Raw genomic sequence first — 20351 nt, 5'->3', positions numbered from 1 at the left:
GTATTAGTAAATGATCTGCTTGTCTTGGCAACCGTGAAATAGTTGAACTTGAATTTGAAATGAAGGTGTTTGTGTGCAACTATATAGTTGGCAACAATTAGACGCAATCCTTGCTTTTACTATAAATATTTCGGAATTTAGAGAGTTTTCTGAGAAAGAGCGTGTGGGTGTGATATTTGAAAGCAAGACATTAACGTCAATGTGTCTTTTGGCGAGTATCAGTTTAGTTTAAAAAATTTTCTCTTCTATAAAGTTGATTAATGGTACTAGTATACAGAGCCAATTTATTGCAATGATGAATTATTGGTATCGTTAAAAAAAGAAAGTAACAGTCTTGTTTTAAATAGTGTTCTATACATTGAAGTTACGAAATATTACAAAACCTTTCTATAACGATAAAAATAACGATTCATCATATATTACTTACTTCTTCCGCTATTTTGAGGATTCTGTCAATTAGTTGGCTTATTATTGTGTTGAAGTATTATAAATAATAGAAGGATTACGAAATATCCAATAAACGTTCCACAAAACGTGCCAAACATTGATCGTAGATTTTCACTCATTTGGTAATTGACCAAAGCAGTTGTGCAATTTAGAGACAAGTGAAACAATTATTCTTAATTTGTATACAAATAGACATATTGTATAATAAACCTTATATTTGTACATTATAAACGCATGAACTTTTAAATTATAAATGTAAACATTTAAGCAGAGAAGTGTATATTAACACATACGTACGGCATACGGGAAATCTCGCTTTTATATAAGTACTTATCTTTGTAACTTCGCTAATTACCACTTAAAAAATATTATATTTTATTACAACTGATTATTTAATTGAAATGTATTAAATAACAATAAGATATCTAAGTTTTTTTCATATAGCGATATAGGGTAATTTCAAGGCAGATTTTCAATTATGTTGCATAAACAATTAATACAATCGATGCATAAAGAGTTACAATGGCAATCGGTCTTTTCACTTATAATTTTAATTGTTGTTGATTACTTTTTAAGAAAGTAACCAAAGCTTATTTCGAAATCAAATGTAGTGTGCTAATTCTTTTAGTTTCCATTTAAATGCGTTTCCAAGAAAAGTATAGTCATCTTTCTCGGACTTACACTAAGTTAATTTCATTAAAAATAGCCGGATACAGCGATTAGTTAGTTAGTTGGTTCGCAATCTGTTAACCCTTTCCACTCGAGGGGCAGCTTTCAATCCCCATCCGATTTGAAGCAGCAAAATCGTTAAAAGTATCATCAATATTTCATCAGAAAGTAATGAATATTTGTAATGAGAAATATTGTCGAATTCAAAAATAATTCTGTCCCTTAATTCATACAAAATAATTTTTTGTATTAATTGTGAAAAATATCGTCAATATTTCCTTATAAAATACTGAAGATTTGTAGCGAAAAATATTGTCCAGCGCAAAGGGTTAAAAGCAAAATGGACAACGATTTTGTTCCCTTTACACAATGTTTGTCCGTACAAAACTGTATTTTCGAAAAAAAGAAAAAGTAAAGAAAAAGTGGTCGGAAAGTTTCCGGCGACGGTGTAAGTATCCGGTGACTTATGATCGGGAGTGTACGTGTAAAGAATACAAAGCCACCCCCGTACGTTACCGAGTCGTGCTCCCGTGGCCGTGGAACTCGCTTGTAGAATTATTTTCGTGGTTACACGATGCTGCCGGTTGACTCACGCATGAGGCGCGTGAGGAAATTTAGATGCGTCGCGGGATATTGCATTCGCCGGCCCGTTTCTGCGCTACGCTGCCATGGGAAAGCCGTGTCAAATGTAACCTGATCTGAAAACACCGGTGCCGGACACGTTTCCCGAAATCACGAGGATTTTTATTCGCAACGGGGATCGACACGTTACGTGGACTCGTTTCAACGACACTCGAAATAAATCTCGTAACCCAACACCCCGTAAAATTTGCAACCCCACTGCGTTCACTCGCGTCAGGACAATTTACAACCCTCGCGAAATCCTCGCGACGCGTATTTTGCGACAATACCTCGACGTTGCTAAATGACACTTTGTTCCGAAACTGTTTTGCACGTGGGATACCTGATTTTCTCGCGATCCCCGTCGAGTCGGAATGGATATTTTTATGAACACTGGAATTACCAAATGAGTGAAAATTTCTTATTTCGAAAGTATTCGAAAGATACGGTTGCTACTTTAATACTAAACGTATCGTGAACGATTAAACGACCGGATTTAAAATTTGACTTAAAATTCTTCGTTTTTCTTTGTTCATTTAATATTATATTAATTCCCATATTATCCGATTAATCTGTTTTTCAATTTTCGTATTCTCTTCTGTCTCTGTTTCGAATAAAACAAATTTATCGTTTAACTTGCTTACTGTTATTATTTTATAACTAGTTATTTAACTAGTTACAGTAGGTGTAGTATTAATTAGGTAGGTACATAAGTATATACAAACTGTCGATACGACTAGCGTTAACCTGTTCGAGGTCAGGTTCTTTTTTAAAGGACGGCACCTAGTAATTAGCATGTGTTTTTATCTATAATGAAAATATTTTATCTAAACTGTTTGACGAATGTTAATTGACCGTTTGCACTGCAGTGGCATCTCTCGGTCACTACTTGACTTGACACTGCAACGACACTTAAATTTGATTCGAATTGATTATCTATTTAAAATGCATTGCATGACAATATGATATCTTACTTTTTCTATATATGTAAAAATAAATATAGAAAGAAGGATAACGTTTTTTCATTTAATGCTTAGTTTTTAAAAGAATGAGTTCGAGTATCAGTCAGAAACCTAAAAGTATGAAAACCTTTCAAAGTATGAAACTTCTGTTCCTACCCGTGTTTGTATTATTAAACATCGACAATGTCGTAAATTGCTTCCGGTTATTGTTGTGATCTTATCACCGTGATATCGATTACTACTTTCCTTTGTTCTGTATTTAATTTGAATAGTTTTATAAATAAGAATAAGATTAGTACTTGTTAAAAATCAGTTTATTAATATAACAGGTTTTCAAATTGTTGACCATGTTGCTGCATTCACATCTCTGCTCGTGAAACTAAATTATTGTGCACTTCTTGTAATACGTTATGAGTATATTTTAAATCTTCAAACGCCAAACTTATATCTGCTTTTAATTCTTCAACGCTGTTATTATCCCAGGCGTACACTTCAGTTTTAATAAAGCCCTATAAGAAAAAGTCAGGAGGTGTTAAATCTGGAGATCGTGATCTGGTATAGCGGTATAAGTTGATCTCACCGAAAATCTCCATCCGCACAATTCAATTTTTTGAAAATTAGCCTCTGTGCAAGATTCAGTATGCCATTGAAAACAATTGAAAATATAGATGTTTGAAAATCTAAATGAGATCGCGCCATTTCACTTAAAATTACCCTATTTTGAAAGTTGCAGCATCCTTGTAAAGTAGCTAGTGGTTATACATTATTAACAAGAAATTTCCCCTTCATTGTGTTACAGCAATCCGAGAGCGGCTCGCAACATGGCAGAGAAACAACGCCGCGACAATCACAACACAAACATCACAGCAATGGGGAAGCTCGTACCTGCTGTCGCCGAAAGTCCAAGGAAGATGGACAAGATTTCCATCCTGAGGCTGGCTGTAGCGTTCCTCAGGTCGCACTATAGTAAGTTGAAATGTTTATCGAATTTTTCCACCTGAATTGATACGTTAACTAAGTTGCTCGTTAGCCAAATAGATTAAGTCGTTTTTTCGAATTTTTAAAAATTTTATCATTAAAGCACTAAATTAGCTTTGAATTTTTCTTATTTAAAATAAAATTTTCTTATTGTCGGATTTCGTACCATGATATAACAAAAATTCTGTTGGCCATACAGAAATTGCAATAATATTAGATTACTTCAGTAATATACTATTTACTAATACTACTTCCGTGATAATAAAGTAAAATATATTCTATAATATTTGCTTGATTTTCTAGTTAAAGGATAATTTGATAAATCAGTGTATTCTACTACTTCACTTTTCTCCACTTTTGTTTTGTGTTATTTAAAAATTCTGTAATATCAGAACAATTTATTTAACGAAACATGAATTAAAACATTTAAAGCCAAAAACCCCCAAAAATTATAATTCTAGATGTCAAACAACAAGAAAATGCAAAAATGATTATACTTTTAAAGCCATCAAGAAAAATTCACTTATTTCTTAAACATTAATGTCAGTTGTCTGTTACCTATACACATGAAAAATTTGAAATATAATAATAACAATATAAAATGAAATAAGTTACCTGTCAATACTAGTATAATAACAACATCGAGGTATGTCTAATCACACACACACACACACACACACACATCATAAATATATGTTTAGTTATTTATTTATTCCATTTTGTGGTTAAACGTCATCTACAATTCATTATATATAACGAGAACACGGGTGTCATAATTAATGTTCCATTCAACACCAATTAATTGCAATTATTTCAAAATTTACTAAAATATAATGTCTTTTTATTAACCCACTTGTTTGCGCTTAAAATAGCACATGTTTCGCAGATATTTTAAAACTGTCTGTTGACACTGAAAGTACTAGCGCGATCATATTGTCAGAAAAATTAAAGTGGGATGTCTTGTACAGAAGGCGAACCATGTAAATGGTATGACGTAAATATCTCTGGTATTTGTGGATGTATAAGAAAGCAGTGTATTATGTTCTAAACAGTTTTATTTTTACTTGGTTGATATCATTCACGTAGTCAGCGTAAATCAGTACATATTATTTTATTCGACACTCTATCCACGCTCTCATTGCCAATTTTGAACTATACAGCTATACAGAGAAACTAATATAATAATTTATATACATACTGTAAATCCGTACACAATTTTATAATCTATATAACTGTTATATAAATGTAATAAAACATATAAAATTAAAGAAATAAAAGAAATATGCCCTTTATTTTGTTTTGGTAAACAAATTTATCACTATTAAAATTTTAATACAAAGAAGTATCAAAATTTTATTAAAATAAACGTACATAATCATGGATATATTTTCTTATTATTTACATTACTCGCGCTATGTATGAGACCCATTAGTTGCAGTATGCACGAGCGTCATTTTTTTACAAACTTTTAATGAATTATTATATGTTTCTGTTTTCTGTCACAGCGTTGGGATACGGCACAGTAGATTTTCTACCCCGAGAGATCGGCAAACTGGACTTGGAACAATATATCGTCGACGTGAGTAGTCGTAAATCGATCCAGTCCTGTTATCGTTACATGTTGAGAACACGTTAAAATCGTTTTTGTTAACCGTAACAGAACTTGATCCAAAGCGGGGGCTTCTTTATCGTGGTCACGACTACAGGGAAAATCGTCTACGTCAGCCGGCAAGTCCAAGAGCACCTCGGCCACACTCAGGTAAATGTCACAATGCGCACTGTTATTTTTTTTCCTTCGTAACTGCACGTTTCGAAGTTTCACGAAACGTAAAGTATTCTTCATGATTAGATAACGGATTTCGTGTATTTAAATGTGTGAAGTCAAATGGGGAAGAAGTGACGACAAATATTAACTGAAGGAATTCCTTGATTTGAGAATAATACTTTTCTTTCTCCCTGATCTTTTCCGAATTAATCTGTAGCAATGGTAATTTCTACAAATAAACACATTTTTACTCTACAAAGCGATAACTTTCAGAAAGTCATAATGCTAAATTAATTTGAACGATAATTTCCTGTATCCGATTATTCCTTGGGAAGTAATTACTATATTATATAATAATACAATACTCTTAAAGTTCAAAGGGCACCATATGTTACCAATTCATTCTCTTCATTTCTTTCTTTATTACGTCATTACAGTATACTTTGCATGGTACACACGTAAATACAGTAAGTACTGTTCGATTGTAAGTTAGCCGAAGTTAGCGAAAAAGTCACAGAGGCAAGGAAACTCCTACATTCACGATGCTTTATTGAGTAGCAGCTATAGAATAACAGTGATGCCCCTGTTGTGACACATTGTTGTTATTGGCCAGGCTGCGTGACGAAGAAAGCAGGCGGAACAGAATGCAACGAAGTGAAATGTAACGAACATTGGCGGCGAATTTGGTTTCGGCGGCTTCTTATGTTTATGGAATTTCAGGAACACAAAGACCCGACTACTGTCTAGCTCTCACATCCTCAGTCAATCTTGAAATCAAAATGTGCATAGGAGCAAGGGGACTGTTCCACTGACAATGCTCGGGTCGCCTCGGTTTTCGATGCATAGTCATCATTAGTGAACAGCAATAACACAGGACGGAAGCGAGACCGAATGCGACGAAGTAAGACCGGAACGATAGGAAACAAAATTGTCTATACAGTGCGTTACTGACTTGAACACAAATCAGTCTGTGGCTTAAAAATGAAGAGGGACAAGGGGAAACGTCCATTCGCAGCGCTCGGCCCGATTGTAATGGCGGAATTAGTTTCGGCGTGTCTTTGTTACTTGCCTCTCTTCACTTTTGAGCCATAAACTGTCTTGGCTTACGCGAATAACGAACGCACTGTACTTCCGTTTTACTCCGTCGCGTTCGATCTTGCTTCCGCCCTGTGTTACTGCTGTACACCAATGATGACTATGCATCGAAACCGAAGCGACCCAAACATCGTGACTGGAAGAGTCCTCTTGTCTGATTTCTCGTCTCGAAGAAATGCCGCCAATACTTCTCAACCAGAGAATAACATAGCAACCGAACCTCCGTGTCCTGAGGATTTGGTAAACATAAAAAGCCGCCACTGCGCAGAACCGAAATCCGATGCCAATGTTCCTATCCCGCGTTGTTCATAAGAGCCCTGAAAGGAATGCGGGTCGCATTGGTCAGCTTTCATCTTTTCTCGACTAATTTTCAATACTAATTTGCTATTTGTCAATATGGTTATCCATAACCAATCAAAATCATAAAAAAAAATCCCTAGCGAGAGACCGCTCTTGTCCCTGTGCCGTCACGGGGGCTCTTTTCGCGAACAACCTGAAGTACATCTCACTTGATTGCATTCCGTTTCGCTTGCATTCTTTGTTGCCCGACTATTGACTCGGTCAATAACAAGGACGTGTCGAAATTAAGGCATCACTGTTACCCTAACTACCTGACCGAGTGCCGCGAGTGGTCGTTTCTCTTTGCCTTTGTGCACTTTTAGCTTTTGAGTAGTCGGCCAAGACGTGAGAGCTGCACTGTACTGTACTTACCTAGAAGTGAATAATACTTCATAAATATTGAAAAATTTTTAAATACTTTCTTTTAAGCTTTATTAAAAATGAGAATTACAATTCAAGTTTTGGTTTTGATTAAATTATTCACCGTTTATTATGAGCTGAATAACTCAAATTTCACATATTCTTTATGATTATTGTACAAAAACGTTTGGTAAGTTTTCCAGTGTATCTTAGAAACAATTATAGATACATAAAATATAAAATAAAGTAACTGCTTAGTGTCTAAGTTTTAAAAAATCCCATCCATCAATCAACGTGTGTTCATTTTAAGAACTCAAATTTATTTAAGCATGCAGTTTTTCGAACTCGTGCATTTTATATTACCATAAAGTGTAAAACGTTTCCTCATGTCAGAATTTTCAACCTTGTAACTTTTACAGCAGATCGACCGTCTAACAGTGCAGTTAACATCACATTAAAAAGTCCTTCGCTTACGTAATCACAACTTCGCATATTTTTCTGTACTGAAACATATACTTCTAACCTACTAGAAAATTTAAAATCAATGAATTCATGAAACGAATATTTTAGAGCCAAATAGTTGCGAATTGGTGCTACACATCTACATAGGATAGATGCATCGGTGTGGTCACTGCACTAGAATTTATCATTTTCACAATTATCTGATACTTTTAAACTTTAAATTAACTTCAATACACAACCAGTGAAAGAACTTAATTCTATAAACAATTTTGTTGATTATGTAATTAAGCAAAGTCAATTAAGTTTATTTCTTACACAGTAATCAAGTGTTTTTTCGAAATATGTGTATGGAAGACTTATCTTCCTGTAATAAACAGTAAGAATTCACTACAGACACTTCTAATTTCCTATGTTTACTGATTAAAGCTAGCAAATACGTGAAATTATAATATAATCAGTTTGGAAAGTAATTATTATATTATACAATAATGTAGTACTCTCATAGTTTAAAAGACACTATATGTTATCAATCCATTGTCTCTTCATTTCGTTTTAATTCATTTAAATAATGTTTTATGTTTTAGAAATATTGAGTTGTAAAACTAACGACACCTTTTGAAAAATGCATAATGATTAAGAATAGTACAACATTTTGTACAGTTTTCATTTTTGTTTTTGGAATACAGTAGTAGAATCAATTGTAGTCACTACCTTAAAATATACACTTAAAAGTAATCACTACTGTATTAGTATTAATACGTAGAAATATCAGAAAGTAACCAGACTGCATTCTTTTGACTGCGTTTTTTTGAAAATATAACTGTGGCAATACTGGATGCAAAAATGTTTCGATGTAGAAGGATTATATGTTAACAAATAAAATTTCTTTTAAAAAAAATCTTATATCTTCCCTTTTATTATTTGATTAGTCCGGTTATTTTTTGATACACTTTCGTAAAATTACTTAAAATACAAATTATAGAATTATTTTCGTAGTTCACAAAGCATCATAATATAATTTATTTAATCTTTTGTGATAATGTAATATAAATAATTGGTTATAATAAAAACCAAAAAAGAAAAGAAAAGAAAAAAACCAATGAAATTTCAAAAAACGGAGGAGCACAGCCAATTAGATTATCAATGAGAAGAAATGAAGTAACGAAGGAAGACGCTCAAGAATATCAGAAAAACATAAGAAAAAATTGTAAAATGTAAATATTGGATAAAAATAAAACTTTACAATTATGCTAGGTAAGATACGTTAATTGAAATATATACGTATTAAAATATATGTATAATATATAATATATATAATAATATAATATATAATATATTGAAATATAATATATTAAAATATAATACAATTATTATATATGAGAAAGTGTCATTTTCTTTGTAATGTAGCATTCAAATTTACACATTGCATAATCATGTTATTTATACCTTTCCGTAATTCTATTTTATAGCTTTTACAATCATTTATCTTCAAGGTGTCCGAAGCTGGCACGAAACATAGCCAAAAATAGTTTCCAAGTAGCCAAACAATTAAATTTGGATTGTTTATCTTATTTGCTAACTTGTTAATTGTGTAACCATTTTCTTATGTGAAAGAAAATTATGTTTTAAAATTGAATATACTATATTTTAGATTATATTTTATTAAATCTAAAAATTTTGTATATTACGTATGATTTTTAAATAAAACACACTGGTATTCGGAAAAATCGTTGCAGTGAAACGGTGCATCTGTTCTATCAAGCTTTGAAATTATTGATCAAATGAATGCAACGCAAACTCACCTCCATGACAACTGCCGTACATCCTCTACATTTTCTGCAGTGTATGAAATATTCGTGAAAATTTGTTTGTGTTCAATTCACGATTCTGAGCCACTAGCCATTTCGCTTCATCGATCGTTAACTGAGAACTTTTCTAACTCTTGAAATTCTATTAAATTTCAACGAAACTCCATTTTATGCACTTCAAAATGTTTTACTATTCTTCAAACTGTTTACTTATTTACATTTAATGATGCTTATTAGTGAAAAATTAGTAAAAATAATTTATCTAAACACATTTATTATCGAAGAATTATTGACAATCATTGTATTCACTATTATTTGTTAGTGAAATATACAATTGAAATCTAGTATCATTTTTTTTTATATAAATATGTTCTCATTTCCACCGTTCCGAGAAATTTCAATATATAATTTTGTATGAATGTAAAGTATGTTCGATTGTCACGGAGACAAGGATCACGATGAATCAGTCTTTTACGTTTACGACATTTTTATTTGTTTTTCATTTGACACGTGCGCTTTATACGTGTATTATAAATACATGTTCGCTAGAAATCATTACATTATACATAATGCTTTATTATTAGAGGTTGATTAATCCGCTAAATCCACGTGGCGTTAAATAGTTTCACCCGTATTATTGACTTCTCGTGGAAAACAATCGATAGATGACGATCATAAAAGTTTCAATGACATAATTTGTCTGCAGTGGGCATTATTAAATTAAATACAATGTACAGATTTATCGATATCTCGGTATTAGCGTGTTGCCAGGGAATGGAAAAAAAACAGTCAACGATGACAAGAATATTGAATAGAGAATTTATTGTAAAACGTTGAAATAAAGTTCTGTTAAAAAAGAAAGTTCACTTAAAAGAAATAAGAACTTATTAAAAAATAGTTTAACCGAAATATAATTATTATTCTGCGCGATACCCAAAAGAAGAATGGTAGTTTACTTTAAAACTAGAACTTTAACATGTTTTAACAATTTTAAGAAAATTATTATATGCTTTATTAGTTGCGTGTTCGATTTATATTCACTGTGTCTATATTTAAGAAATATTAGAGAACTGATTTCAATGTTCAATGTTGAATTTAAAATTTTTTATTCGAAGTAGTGGAAAATAGGGTAATAGCGATCAGCTGACAATGATGGCCAATATTATTATTAAAAAGTGACACATCCGAAATTCCTAATTTTTCTTGTTTACGTGTTATTATACCGTTTACTACTCAATGGCTGTTCAAGCTCAAAAAAAGCAAGCTATATCTGTTTTTTAGTATGATTAATATAATATTTTCTGTGCAATACATAAGAAGTTCATACTAATTTTGAGGTCTTTTTTACAATTTAACTTTAATTACTAATAGATATATTATAAGTAGGAAGGACTATATTCATACTTCATATAAACATTTTTAATTTATATGATTAATAATTCAATTCTATCGATTAATGTATGTGCGGGTAATGATGGTCGCTTGCCCGCAACATGACCGTCGGTATTTATTAGCGCGTTATAAACATATTCTTCTTTATTACAACAACTTTACTTGGTGGATAATAAGAACACGGTTCTGAAAAACTGAAAAACTCAATGGACTGTTGAAACTCTTTGAAAAGCAAGTGAGCTTATTGAAAATTATCACACGATGCTAACAACTGGAAAATCATTGAACATCCCTCTTTCAGCTTCATAATTGGTAATCAAAAGGCAATATAGCTCGAAGTTCGTAAAAGTAGCATGTTACATTATTTTTAACTTTTACAATAAACAAAAATGTTTGGTAGAATAAAAGATAGAATAAAAAACATAAAGAAAAATCTTGTAAAAAAATTAAAGAAAGAAAGAAAAATAGAAAAAATTGATCTTTTATGAAATTAATCTATTATCAAAAGCAATGGTAATAAGGACATAAGCGAAATGGAAAATAAATGTTATACTTGCTTCTAATTTGGTAATATTCTGACGATGAAATATGGTTTTGACGCATCTCTTATGGCCTATGGGTTTAGTCTGATTGTCCTAGATGGAACTCACCTAAAGGATATGCCTGCGAAAAGTGTTACGGTTCTCAGATTGTCATTGTTTACAAAATGACCGCTATTGTCCGCAGGTATGGTGGTCAAAAACATTTTTTTTATTTTTACAAATTCTGTTATTTGAATGAATGTAAAACTATTTTTTTATATTGTACCAATAGATAAATAATTTAAGTTTATGAAACGCAAATTTAAATAAATATTTTACCTCATATTTTCATTTTATTACAGTTGTTGCTTAAGTGACTGCCATTACCACACTCTCCCTTAAATATTACGAGTTTGCTAACATTTTTACTCGAAATATTTGTTTGTACCACACATTGCCGTCACGGATTTGACTAAAAATGGAACTACAAGGTTCACAGGGAATAGCGATGGAACAGTGACACTATCCGAAAAGGAAAAATATTTCAACCAGTTGACAGGATCCTGTCGCAGAAGGAAAAAGAAAAAAATGGGAATCATGCGTCAGAAGTGAGCAGAAAAAGGAAAATTTGTATATGAAACGCTGCTTTTATAGACTGTTCCTGAACGGAAAAAATTTTCCATAGTTTCGCCAGTGACGCGTATATTCGATTTTTCACAAGATTGTCGGAATGCTTTTATGTATTTCTGTATATCTCTTTTTTGTTTTGTGGTGCGTAATATTTTGAAAATCAGAACAATATTTCTATCGTACGTACATTCTAGCAATTTCTATTCAAACAAATTAAATATATTTTATTCGGAACATTGTAAGGTTGATATCGAATTTTCTTACAAATTTGAATGAATTTTAATTTTATAATTTCAAAGTTTAAAGATTTGACTAGTATAATATATGAACTCCACTACTACTAGTGCAACTTTTATATAATCATCTTTTTCAAAGTAGCAGTGAATGGCCTGAATGTTTGAAATTGCAAAAAAATCAATGTCACGTATAATCTCCAAGATTATCTACTCTCCTTTAGAATTTAAAAATCTGAAGAGTTTCTTCGAAATTGCAAGGCATTCAAAAGACCTTCCAAGTCTAATAGAAACTCGGTATATTCTACTTTACCTGCAGGTGTCTTATCTTTTATACCAGTTCCAGTGAAAGCAAATGAGCTTATTAGTTAAATCAGTTTCCTGAATGTTACAGGATCTTTATCGATTCTTGATTGTTCCCTTAATATGGTCATTATGTAAGATTTCTTGATTGATTCATAGCAGAATTCTTATTAAATATTAGATTCGAAGGTGTGTCTGTCGCCTCTGTTAAATCCAGGAAGGTCTCTGTTAACTTCGTCGGTTCGAGGTATAATGTATGCCGAGTCCATTGACGCAATCGCTATCATATCTTTCAATTTGTCTATAAAATTTGCATTTGAATACACGACTCCCAAGAAAGCACCAACAAATAAAGTGTAATTATTTTAATTTTTCGAACAACGTGACACGGAAATTAAAGTGAATTAAAATATCTAAGAATTTCTTAATTGAAAACTATGTCCCCCTTTTATAACCAATTTTAGAAAGCCAAGTTAACACATTGTTGACCGGCAATTTCACGCAGAAACTATCATGTCAGCGATTATCATTCCATAATTAAATATGAAAACGAAACAATCCAAATAAACCTCAATATACTTTATTTATACATAATGAATTGAACTGAAACTTTGGACATACCTTCTATATAACTTTGAATGTTTTGCTTTTGCAATATTCTATATCGCCCTGCGTTTCAACAATTGAAACAGCTAATGCAAATGCAAACATGAGTTAATTCGTGACCAGTAAACAATGTATTAATTGAAAATTATATTCCCATTTTACAACCAATTTTAGAAAACCAAGTTAAGACACAAGATGTTAATACTTTGCACTCGATTTATTTTCAATGTTGTTGGGTATAAACTTGTATTTATTATTATTACAATAAGGTTTAATTTTTATAATCTTTTAAAGTGCGGTACTTTTTACCACAAATAAGTATAACAAATTTGTATTGTCATCTCCAGCATGACAATACAAATGCAAAGGGTTAACACACAATAAGTCAATTTATCAAAATACTCCTCAACTTAAACTTATGTTTAGAATTACTTCTCGCAATTTTCCTTTTCCCCGAGCAGAAGATTCTCACGGGTCCGGTTTCTCGGTTAATCCCAAAATCCGCGTATATTCCATTCAAACAAGAACTATCCACGTTTCCGTTGCGATTTTCTTCTGCATCCCGATCCTCGTCACGGTTTAATAGTGTCCACAGTGCACCATGCCGGCGACGAGGCTCGTTTTCGCCATGGGGAGTTTCTCCTTGAGAACAATACAGCCTGATTGTGAGTATCTCCTTAAAAAAAAACCTAGAGATCCCACGCAAACAACCGTCACCCCGCCTACGTTCCCCGGGTTTCCTTCTTTCTCCTGTATCGCCGGCTAACCCCCTCGGTATCCTCACGCCCCGAAGCCGAGAAACTCGGCCGGCGGACAGGTTCGTTATGCTCGAGTGTCGAATTATCGTTATGCTCGAATCTGGAGCGCCACGGTTCCTACGGAACCACGTGGATCGATAGGATGGACACTTTTTGCTCGTCGCTGTGTCGGACAGTGTTAGGGTGTTTCTCTTTAGCCGATTACTAGCCGGCTCATCGAATGTTGTCTTCGTCTGGTTTCTTTCTTCCCGGTTACAGGCAATTTTGGAACATTATTTTGTTAACACGTTGGCTGCCACAAACAACTTCAGCGTTTTGTGTATCATTTATTCCCTTGTAGCAAAAATAGAAAGGAAGATTATTAATTATTTGTTGTCAGATTGTCATGTTAATTTTGCTCCATTATCTAATTATTTATGCTAACGAACATTTTTATTCGACGTCAATTATCTCGGAAATTATAATTATTTTCCAGTAATTGTGAAGTCAACGTGTTAACATGAGAATTTTTTAGCGTTTTATCTACCAGCTGAATATTTTTGTAATTGTCTACAAATTTGTAGTACCTAAAAGTTACTAAATATTTTTCATGGCAATCTTCTTATTGTAATTGCTCTCGAGTAATTCAGAAAATCCGGTTATCGATGACTATCGTAGGATTCACTCTGCTCATAATACTTGTCCTGTTTTTGTTTCGTGGAGTTAATCGCTTTGGCCAATGAATGGCTCATTTATATGAGCCGTTTACCAATTAAAATAACTAACTCCTGTTTTCAAATGTTTCTAAATAATCATATTAAAATATTTAATTCATCTTGTATGTACATAGTTTCATAAAATTTTTGTTATTTTCCGTTTCGGAATATAAATGGATATAAAAATACTTCGATATTCAATGTAAGTTTCATTGAACAGCGATTTCCTATCATTGTTTCCTAAGTAATTTAATTAAACTCACGAATGTAGTGTCTTTTAAGAGATATTCTAATATAACATTTTGTGTACTATCCTTGTTAATTACTTTCAGTTGTGGAAGTTCTACGGTGTTCGATATTAAATTTAATTTCATTAACATGATCAACAGTGTGCTTGATTGCATAGTGTTCCTTATCAAACGGTAAAGCACCTTCCATTTAACAGACAATCTCTATGTAACAATGTATTTATTTCTACAACATGGTTTCACGTTACCACGATTATTGGATTGAACCAAGAGTAAACAGATCCTGATCACTGGACTGCTGATGTTTATGCAAATCTACGGTTTTACGCATTAATGTACGCAAATCCACGGTTTTGCGTATTAATTTACGCAAATCCACGGTTTTACGTATTAATTTACGCAAATCGAAATTGAACAGACGTGCGCATCTTACGATAAAGGTTTTATAATGTTAATGATGTAAAACTATCATTAACTCTGTACAAGTCTATTGTTCGTCAGATTTTAAAGATTAAGTTTGGGTTAGGTCTAAGTGTTGGACTATAATTACATCGATAATCGATGATTACAATTGCAAATCACCCGATCAATATTTTCTATCAAATAATCTATTGTACTACTCTTTATAGTATATCGCGAATAACAGAATTACTCAATAAATAATATTTAAATTAACATTTCGTATTGATCAACACAAAGCTCATCAAACATTTATCCAATACAAAATAGTAAAAGGTTGTCGCAAGCAAATGATAGAAATAATTCTATATTATAGAATAAATCTAACAAATTAGCTATGAAGATTACATTTAGAATGTCCTTACGCATTAAAATATTTACGATACAAAATCTAAAATAGGAAAAAAATGTTCTCTGTAACATATTCATAAATTGAACAAAATTAAATTACAAACGAGTGTTAAGTAAGGGTGTACGAGTTTCCGAAATCACGGATTTCCGAGTGTTTGAGCTTAAAAAAAATCGGATAGTCTCGAACGGGTACTCGAGCGACTCGAAACTGTCGAGTAATTCGAAGATTTCGAATAACTCGATATTTCCAGGTAGCGCGATATTGTTGGATTACTCAACATTTTCGTGTATCTTACTGTTAATAAATCTCTATTATCGATAAATAGACGGGTAAATAGATAAATAGATATGTGGAGCGGCAGATAGACAGATGGATAATAGCTACTATTGATAGACCATGTTAATAATACTTATACTATACTGTTAATAATATCTAATTGACCCGTCCCTTGATATGAAAATACGCGGAGTATCAGTTCCACATGGATTCGTTTTACGCGAATGAAAATCGCGTAAATATAATCTATCTGTACAAACGGAAACAAAATAGTAGGAAAAAAGCTGATATAAGTTTTAGAAATACATATTTATTTTATATAGCTTAACGAAAAATAATAATAATAACATTTCAGAAAATAAAAGTAAATTTCATTCGTTGTCGTTAAATTCGAATCACATACATTGACATCGCGTATAAATAATAGCACGTAAATAGTGTTATAATTTACTGTGCAAAAAGGAGACTCGTGTAAAAAATATACCGCGTAAATGGAGGGACGAGTGTATACGCTTCTGAATGCCTTAATATTTCTACTGGTATTATTTACAAACCTTAGTATCAATGTTGATATTAAATTATCCAACATATCAAATTATCAGAATGTTTCGAGTTACCTAGTTATCCATTTGTTACGAGGTACCTGCCTCATTTTATTAATCCCAATCGAACCCGAAATCTCAGGTACCCGCACACTTGTAGCGACAACCAGGGATTGAAAGGGATCCGAGAATAACTGAAACTGTTACACAGTCCGTCCCACAGGAAAGGTGACTGATGTGAAATAAAACACAAGACGTTGTTTATTTTTAGTTTATATGGTCTTTTATTCAAAATAGGCTCCTTGTGAGTTAATACACAACTGGAAGCGTTGTAAAAATTTTTCAAAACAATTCTGATACTCAACCTTCGAAATTGCCTGCAGTACCATGGTCGTAGCCTTCTGGATATCTGAAATCGTGTCGAAACGCTTTCCTTTCATTGCCATTTTCAGTTTTGGAAATAACCAGAAGTCGCACGGAGACAAATCAGGTGAATAAGGAGGGTGTTGAAGCACCACGATACTTTTTTGAGCCAAGAAATCGCATGCGATCTTGCTTTTGTGCGCCGGTGCATTGTCGTGCAACAAACACCATGTTCCTTGATTCCGGTATTCAGGTCGAACCCGAACAATCCTCGCCCATAAACGATTTAGAACACCCCACGTAGTAATCTGCATTCACCATTTGACCTTCTGGAGCGAATTCTTTATGGATAATTCCCTTTGAATCAAAGAAAACTGTGAGCAGTGTCTTGACGCGGCTTTTCTGCATGCGCAGTTTTTTCGGTCTCGGAGATTCTGGACTTTTCCATTCCGAGCTTTGGCGCTTTGTAAGTGGCTCGTACTGGAAACACCATGTTTCATCACCTGTTACGATGCAAGACATGAAGTCTGGATCCCTAGCGGCCGATTTTTTCATGTCTCTGCAGTGTTTCACTCTGTAATCTGTTTGATCGTCAGTGAGTGAGTGGGGTACAAAGCGACAACAGATCTTCTTTTTGCCCAAATTTTCAGTTAGAATGCGATGCACAGTCGTTTTAGGAATTCCAGTGAGCTCCTCAATTAACCTGGTAGATGCACAACGATCATTTCGAAGAATTTCAGCCACTTTTTGAACATTTTCTTCGACTCGAACTGTCGATGATGCTCCTGGACGTGGATCATCTTCAATGCTCTCCCTACCATCACGAAACCTTGCATACCACTTAAAAACGTTTTTACGACTCATTGCTTCACTACCATAAACAGTTTGTATCATTTCAAAAGTGTCTGTGGCACTTTTACCCAATTTAAAACAAAACTTAATGTTTGCACGTTGCTCCATTGCTCCTTTCACGACCGAAGTTCAATACATAGTGTTAAAGTTTCGGTTATTACCGAAATTTTTATTAAACAAAAGGTAGTCGATATACCACGCTAGTTAATTTATGCATCCGTTCACAGACAGCATTAGTATTTACGTGAATATAAAATCAGTCACCTTTCCTGTGGGACGGACTGTGTATATATCGGTTCCAACTACAACAGTTATGAAGATCCGAAATAAATCATAATCATAATTCTCAGCTATATCGGTTTCGGTTCCGGCTCTTCTGAGCTGATATTATATCGTTTCTGAAACGGTGCTATAACTATTACTTTTCGGTTTTTGAAACAGTTATGACGAATCAAAAAATAATAGTTCTATAACTGTTATTTTTCAATTTCTGAAACAGTTATAAAGAACCGAAAACTAACAGTTATAAAACTATCTCGGAACCGATATAATATCGATATAATATCAGTTATAAAGAAACGGAACCGAAACCGATAAAGTTTAGAATCAATATACCGAACAATACTTACAGAAACTAATTTCGGTTCTCTGTAATTGTTTCAAGAACCGAAATCAATGTCATAACTGTTTTCAATCCCTGGCGACAACTGATTCTTCATCAAATAACACACTCTAATCACATTTTTATACAAATTTCTTGCGTTCATCATACTACAACAGTGATTTCGGTTATCCCATTTTGTTATTTATATTCGTTATTCAGGATTCAACATCCGAATCTACTACTTCAATAAAAACATACATTATTCTCAATCGAATAACTCACTTTTCATCAAATAACACCCTAATCACATTTTTATACAAATTTCTTCCGTTCATCGTACTACAACAGTGACTTTGGTCGTTCTATTTTGTTGTTTATATTTGTTATTCAGGGTTGAACATCCATATCTAACAGTTGGATACCAGCATACATATATTATTCTCAATCGAATAACATTACAGGCGGACCTTCTGGGCTACTCTCTGTACGATTTCATCCACCCGAATGACCGCGACGAACTCACGCATAATCTCACTCCGGACGACGTTCCAGGAGTAGTGTCGTCGTCTTCGTCGATACCACAGCTTACGGACACGTCGAACGATAATTCTACTTCCTCGGAGGACTCATCGTCTCTGAGAAACGAAAGGAAACCGTTCCGAGAGCAGCGGCGGACTTTCGAATTAAGAATGTTGCACCGCACGGCGTCCCGAAGGGAACACACGCAATACGAATGGTTCGAGATCACGGGGAAGCTCAGGCTCGCGGACACCTGCAAAAATCCTGAATCGCAAGTCAGCCGGACGAAACATCGAGGTAAGAATGCACTTTAAGGTGAATAACTTATATAGTAACGAACCAATTAAGGTTACATGAATATAAATGTTTAATATTTTATATGAAAATTTTAATATAAATATTTTTAAGTATGTATGTACCATTTTTAAGAAGATGGGATGGGTGGGTTAAGTGAAAATATTTTCTGCATTTGTTGTTTTTGAACTCATTTTAGATTTAAACGTTCAAGTCGGTGCAAATAGTTGTAGCGTTTTTATTTTTTACGAAATTAAATTTATTTGAGACACTGCTGGACACTTGTTAACACGTTTAGTGCCATCACTTCGTGGATCGTAAAAAAATTATTTGAGCCATAAATAGTGGCACAAAGTTATAAAAACATAAAAAATATAGGAAGGTTACATAAAAATATATGAGAAACACCAAAAAGTTACAGGATATAACTAAATATTTTATGACGGAAGTTAATACACTTCGTAAATAAGATGTAACCAATGTATGTTAAATATATCAAGTTCAATCCTTATGTTAAAAACTGGATAACCAGATACCTATTTTTATATTTTCTTCTGGGAATCAATGTTAAAAGGTAGAAAAATAACAAAAACTAATGTTCAAAGGTTAATCTAAAAAAATATAATTCTATAAAAATAATTAGTCAAAAACATAGAGTAAATTTTTTCTTCATTTAAAACCTTGTTTATGACAAAATTGAGATTGATATGTGTGGAGAGCACGTGCACTCTGTTGACTCGACTGACTGTAAACATGAAAATTGGTGGCATATTATTCTATGTTAAAAAAATAACTGAACAAATGATATAATATTTATCCGTTTAAAACGTTCTTGTCGAACAAAATTTAAAAATTCCTCAAATAAATCTATATTCAACTGACTGTTGATAGAACATATTTAAATAAAATTTTTTTGAAATGAAAACTCATATCTAAAGCTTAAATCATCAAACTTTTAATTTTACATGCAGCTTTCGTATTACTGGAATTAAAATTGAGTTCTTTGTAGCGTGTAAATCACTTTGAAACCGCTGAATCTTTGATAGAATCTCCATCAAACTCTCAAATATTTGCACCGACTTGAACGTTTAAATCTATAATGAGTTCAAAAACAACAAATGTAGAAAATATTTTCACTTAACCCACTCATCCCATCTTCTTAAAAATGGATTTAAAAATTACAAAATTAACCACCGGA

The 20351-nt window shown here is 32.9% G+C and overlaps 1 protein-coding gene across 3 annotated transcripts in view; it reads left to right on the top strand.

Moving 5' to 3' along the window:
• LOC116424323 (uncharacterized) overlaps positions 1–20351 on the top strand; it is a 141865-nt gene that overhangs the window by 112231 nt on the left and 9283 nt on the right. For all 3 annotated transcript variants that reach the window (XM_031970589.2, XM_031970590.2, XM_031970588.2), the window contains 4 exons: positions 3499–3665; positions 5183–5256; positions 5338–5436; positions 18802–19156. In XM_031970589.2, the coding sequence (XP_031826449.1) occupies positions 3499–3665; positions 5183–5256; positions 5338–5436; positions 18802–19156 (695 nt within the window). The remainder of the gene's footprint in view (positions 1–3498; positions 3666–5182; positions 5257–5337; positions 5437–18801; positions 19157–20351) is intronic.

This window comes from Nomia melanderi, chromosome 7 (assembly GCF_051020985.1).
Source record: "Nomia melanderi isolate GNS246 chromosome 7, iyNomMela1, whole genome shotgun sequence".
In the NCBI taxonomy this organism is placed as follows: Eukaryota; Metazoa; Arthropoda; class Insecta; order Hymenoptera; family Halictidae; genus Nomia; species Nomia melanderi.
The sequence above is the reverse complement of the archived record's forward strand: the minus strand, read 5'-3'. Positions and strand labels throughout refer to the sequence as shown.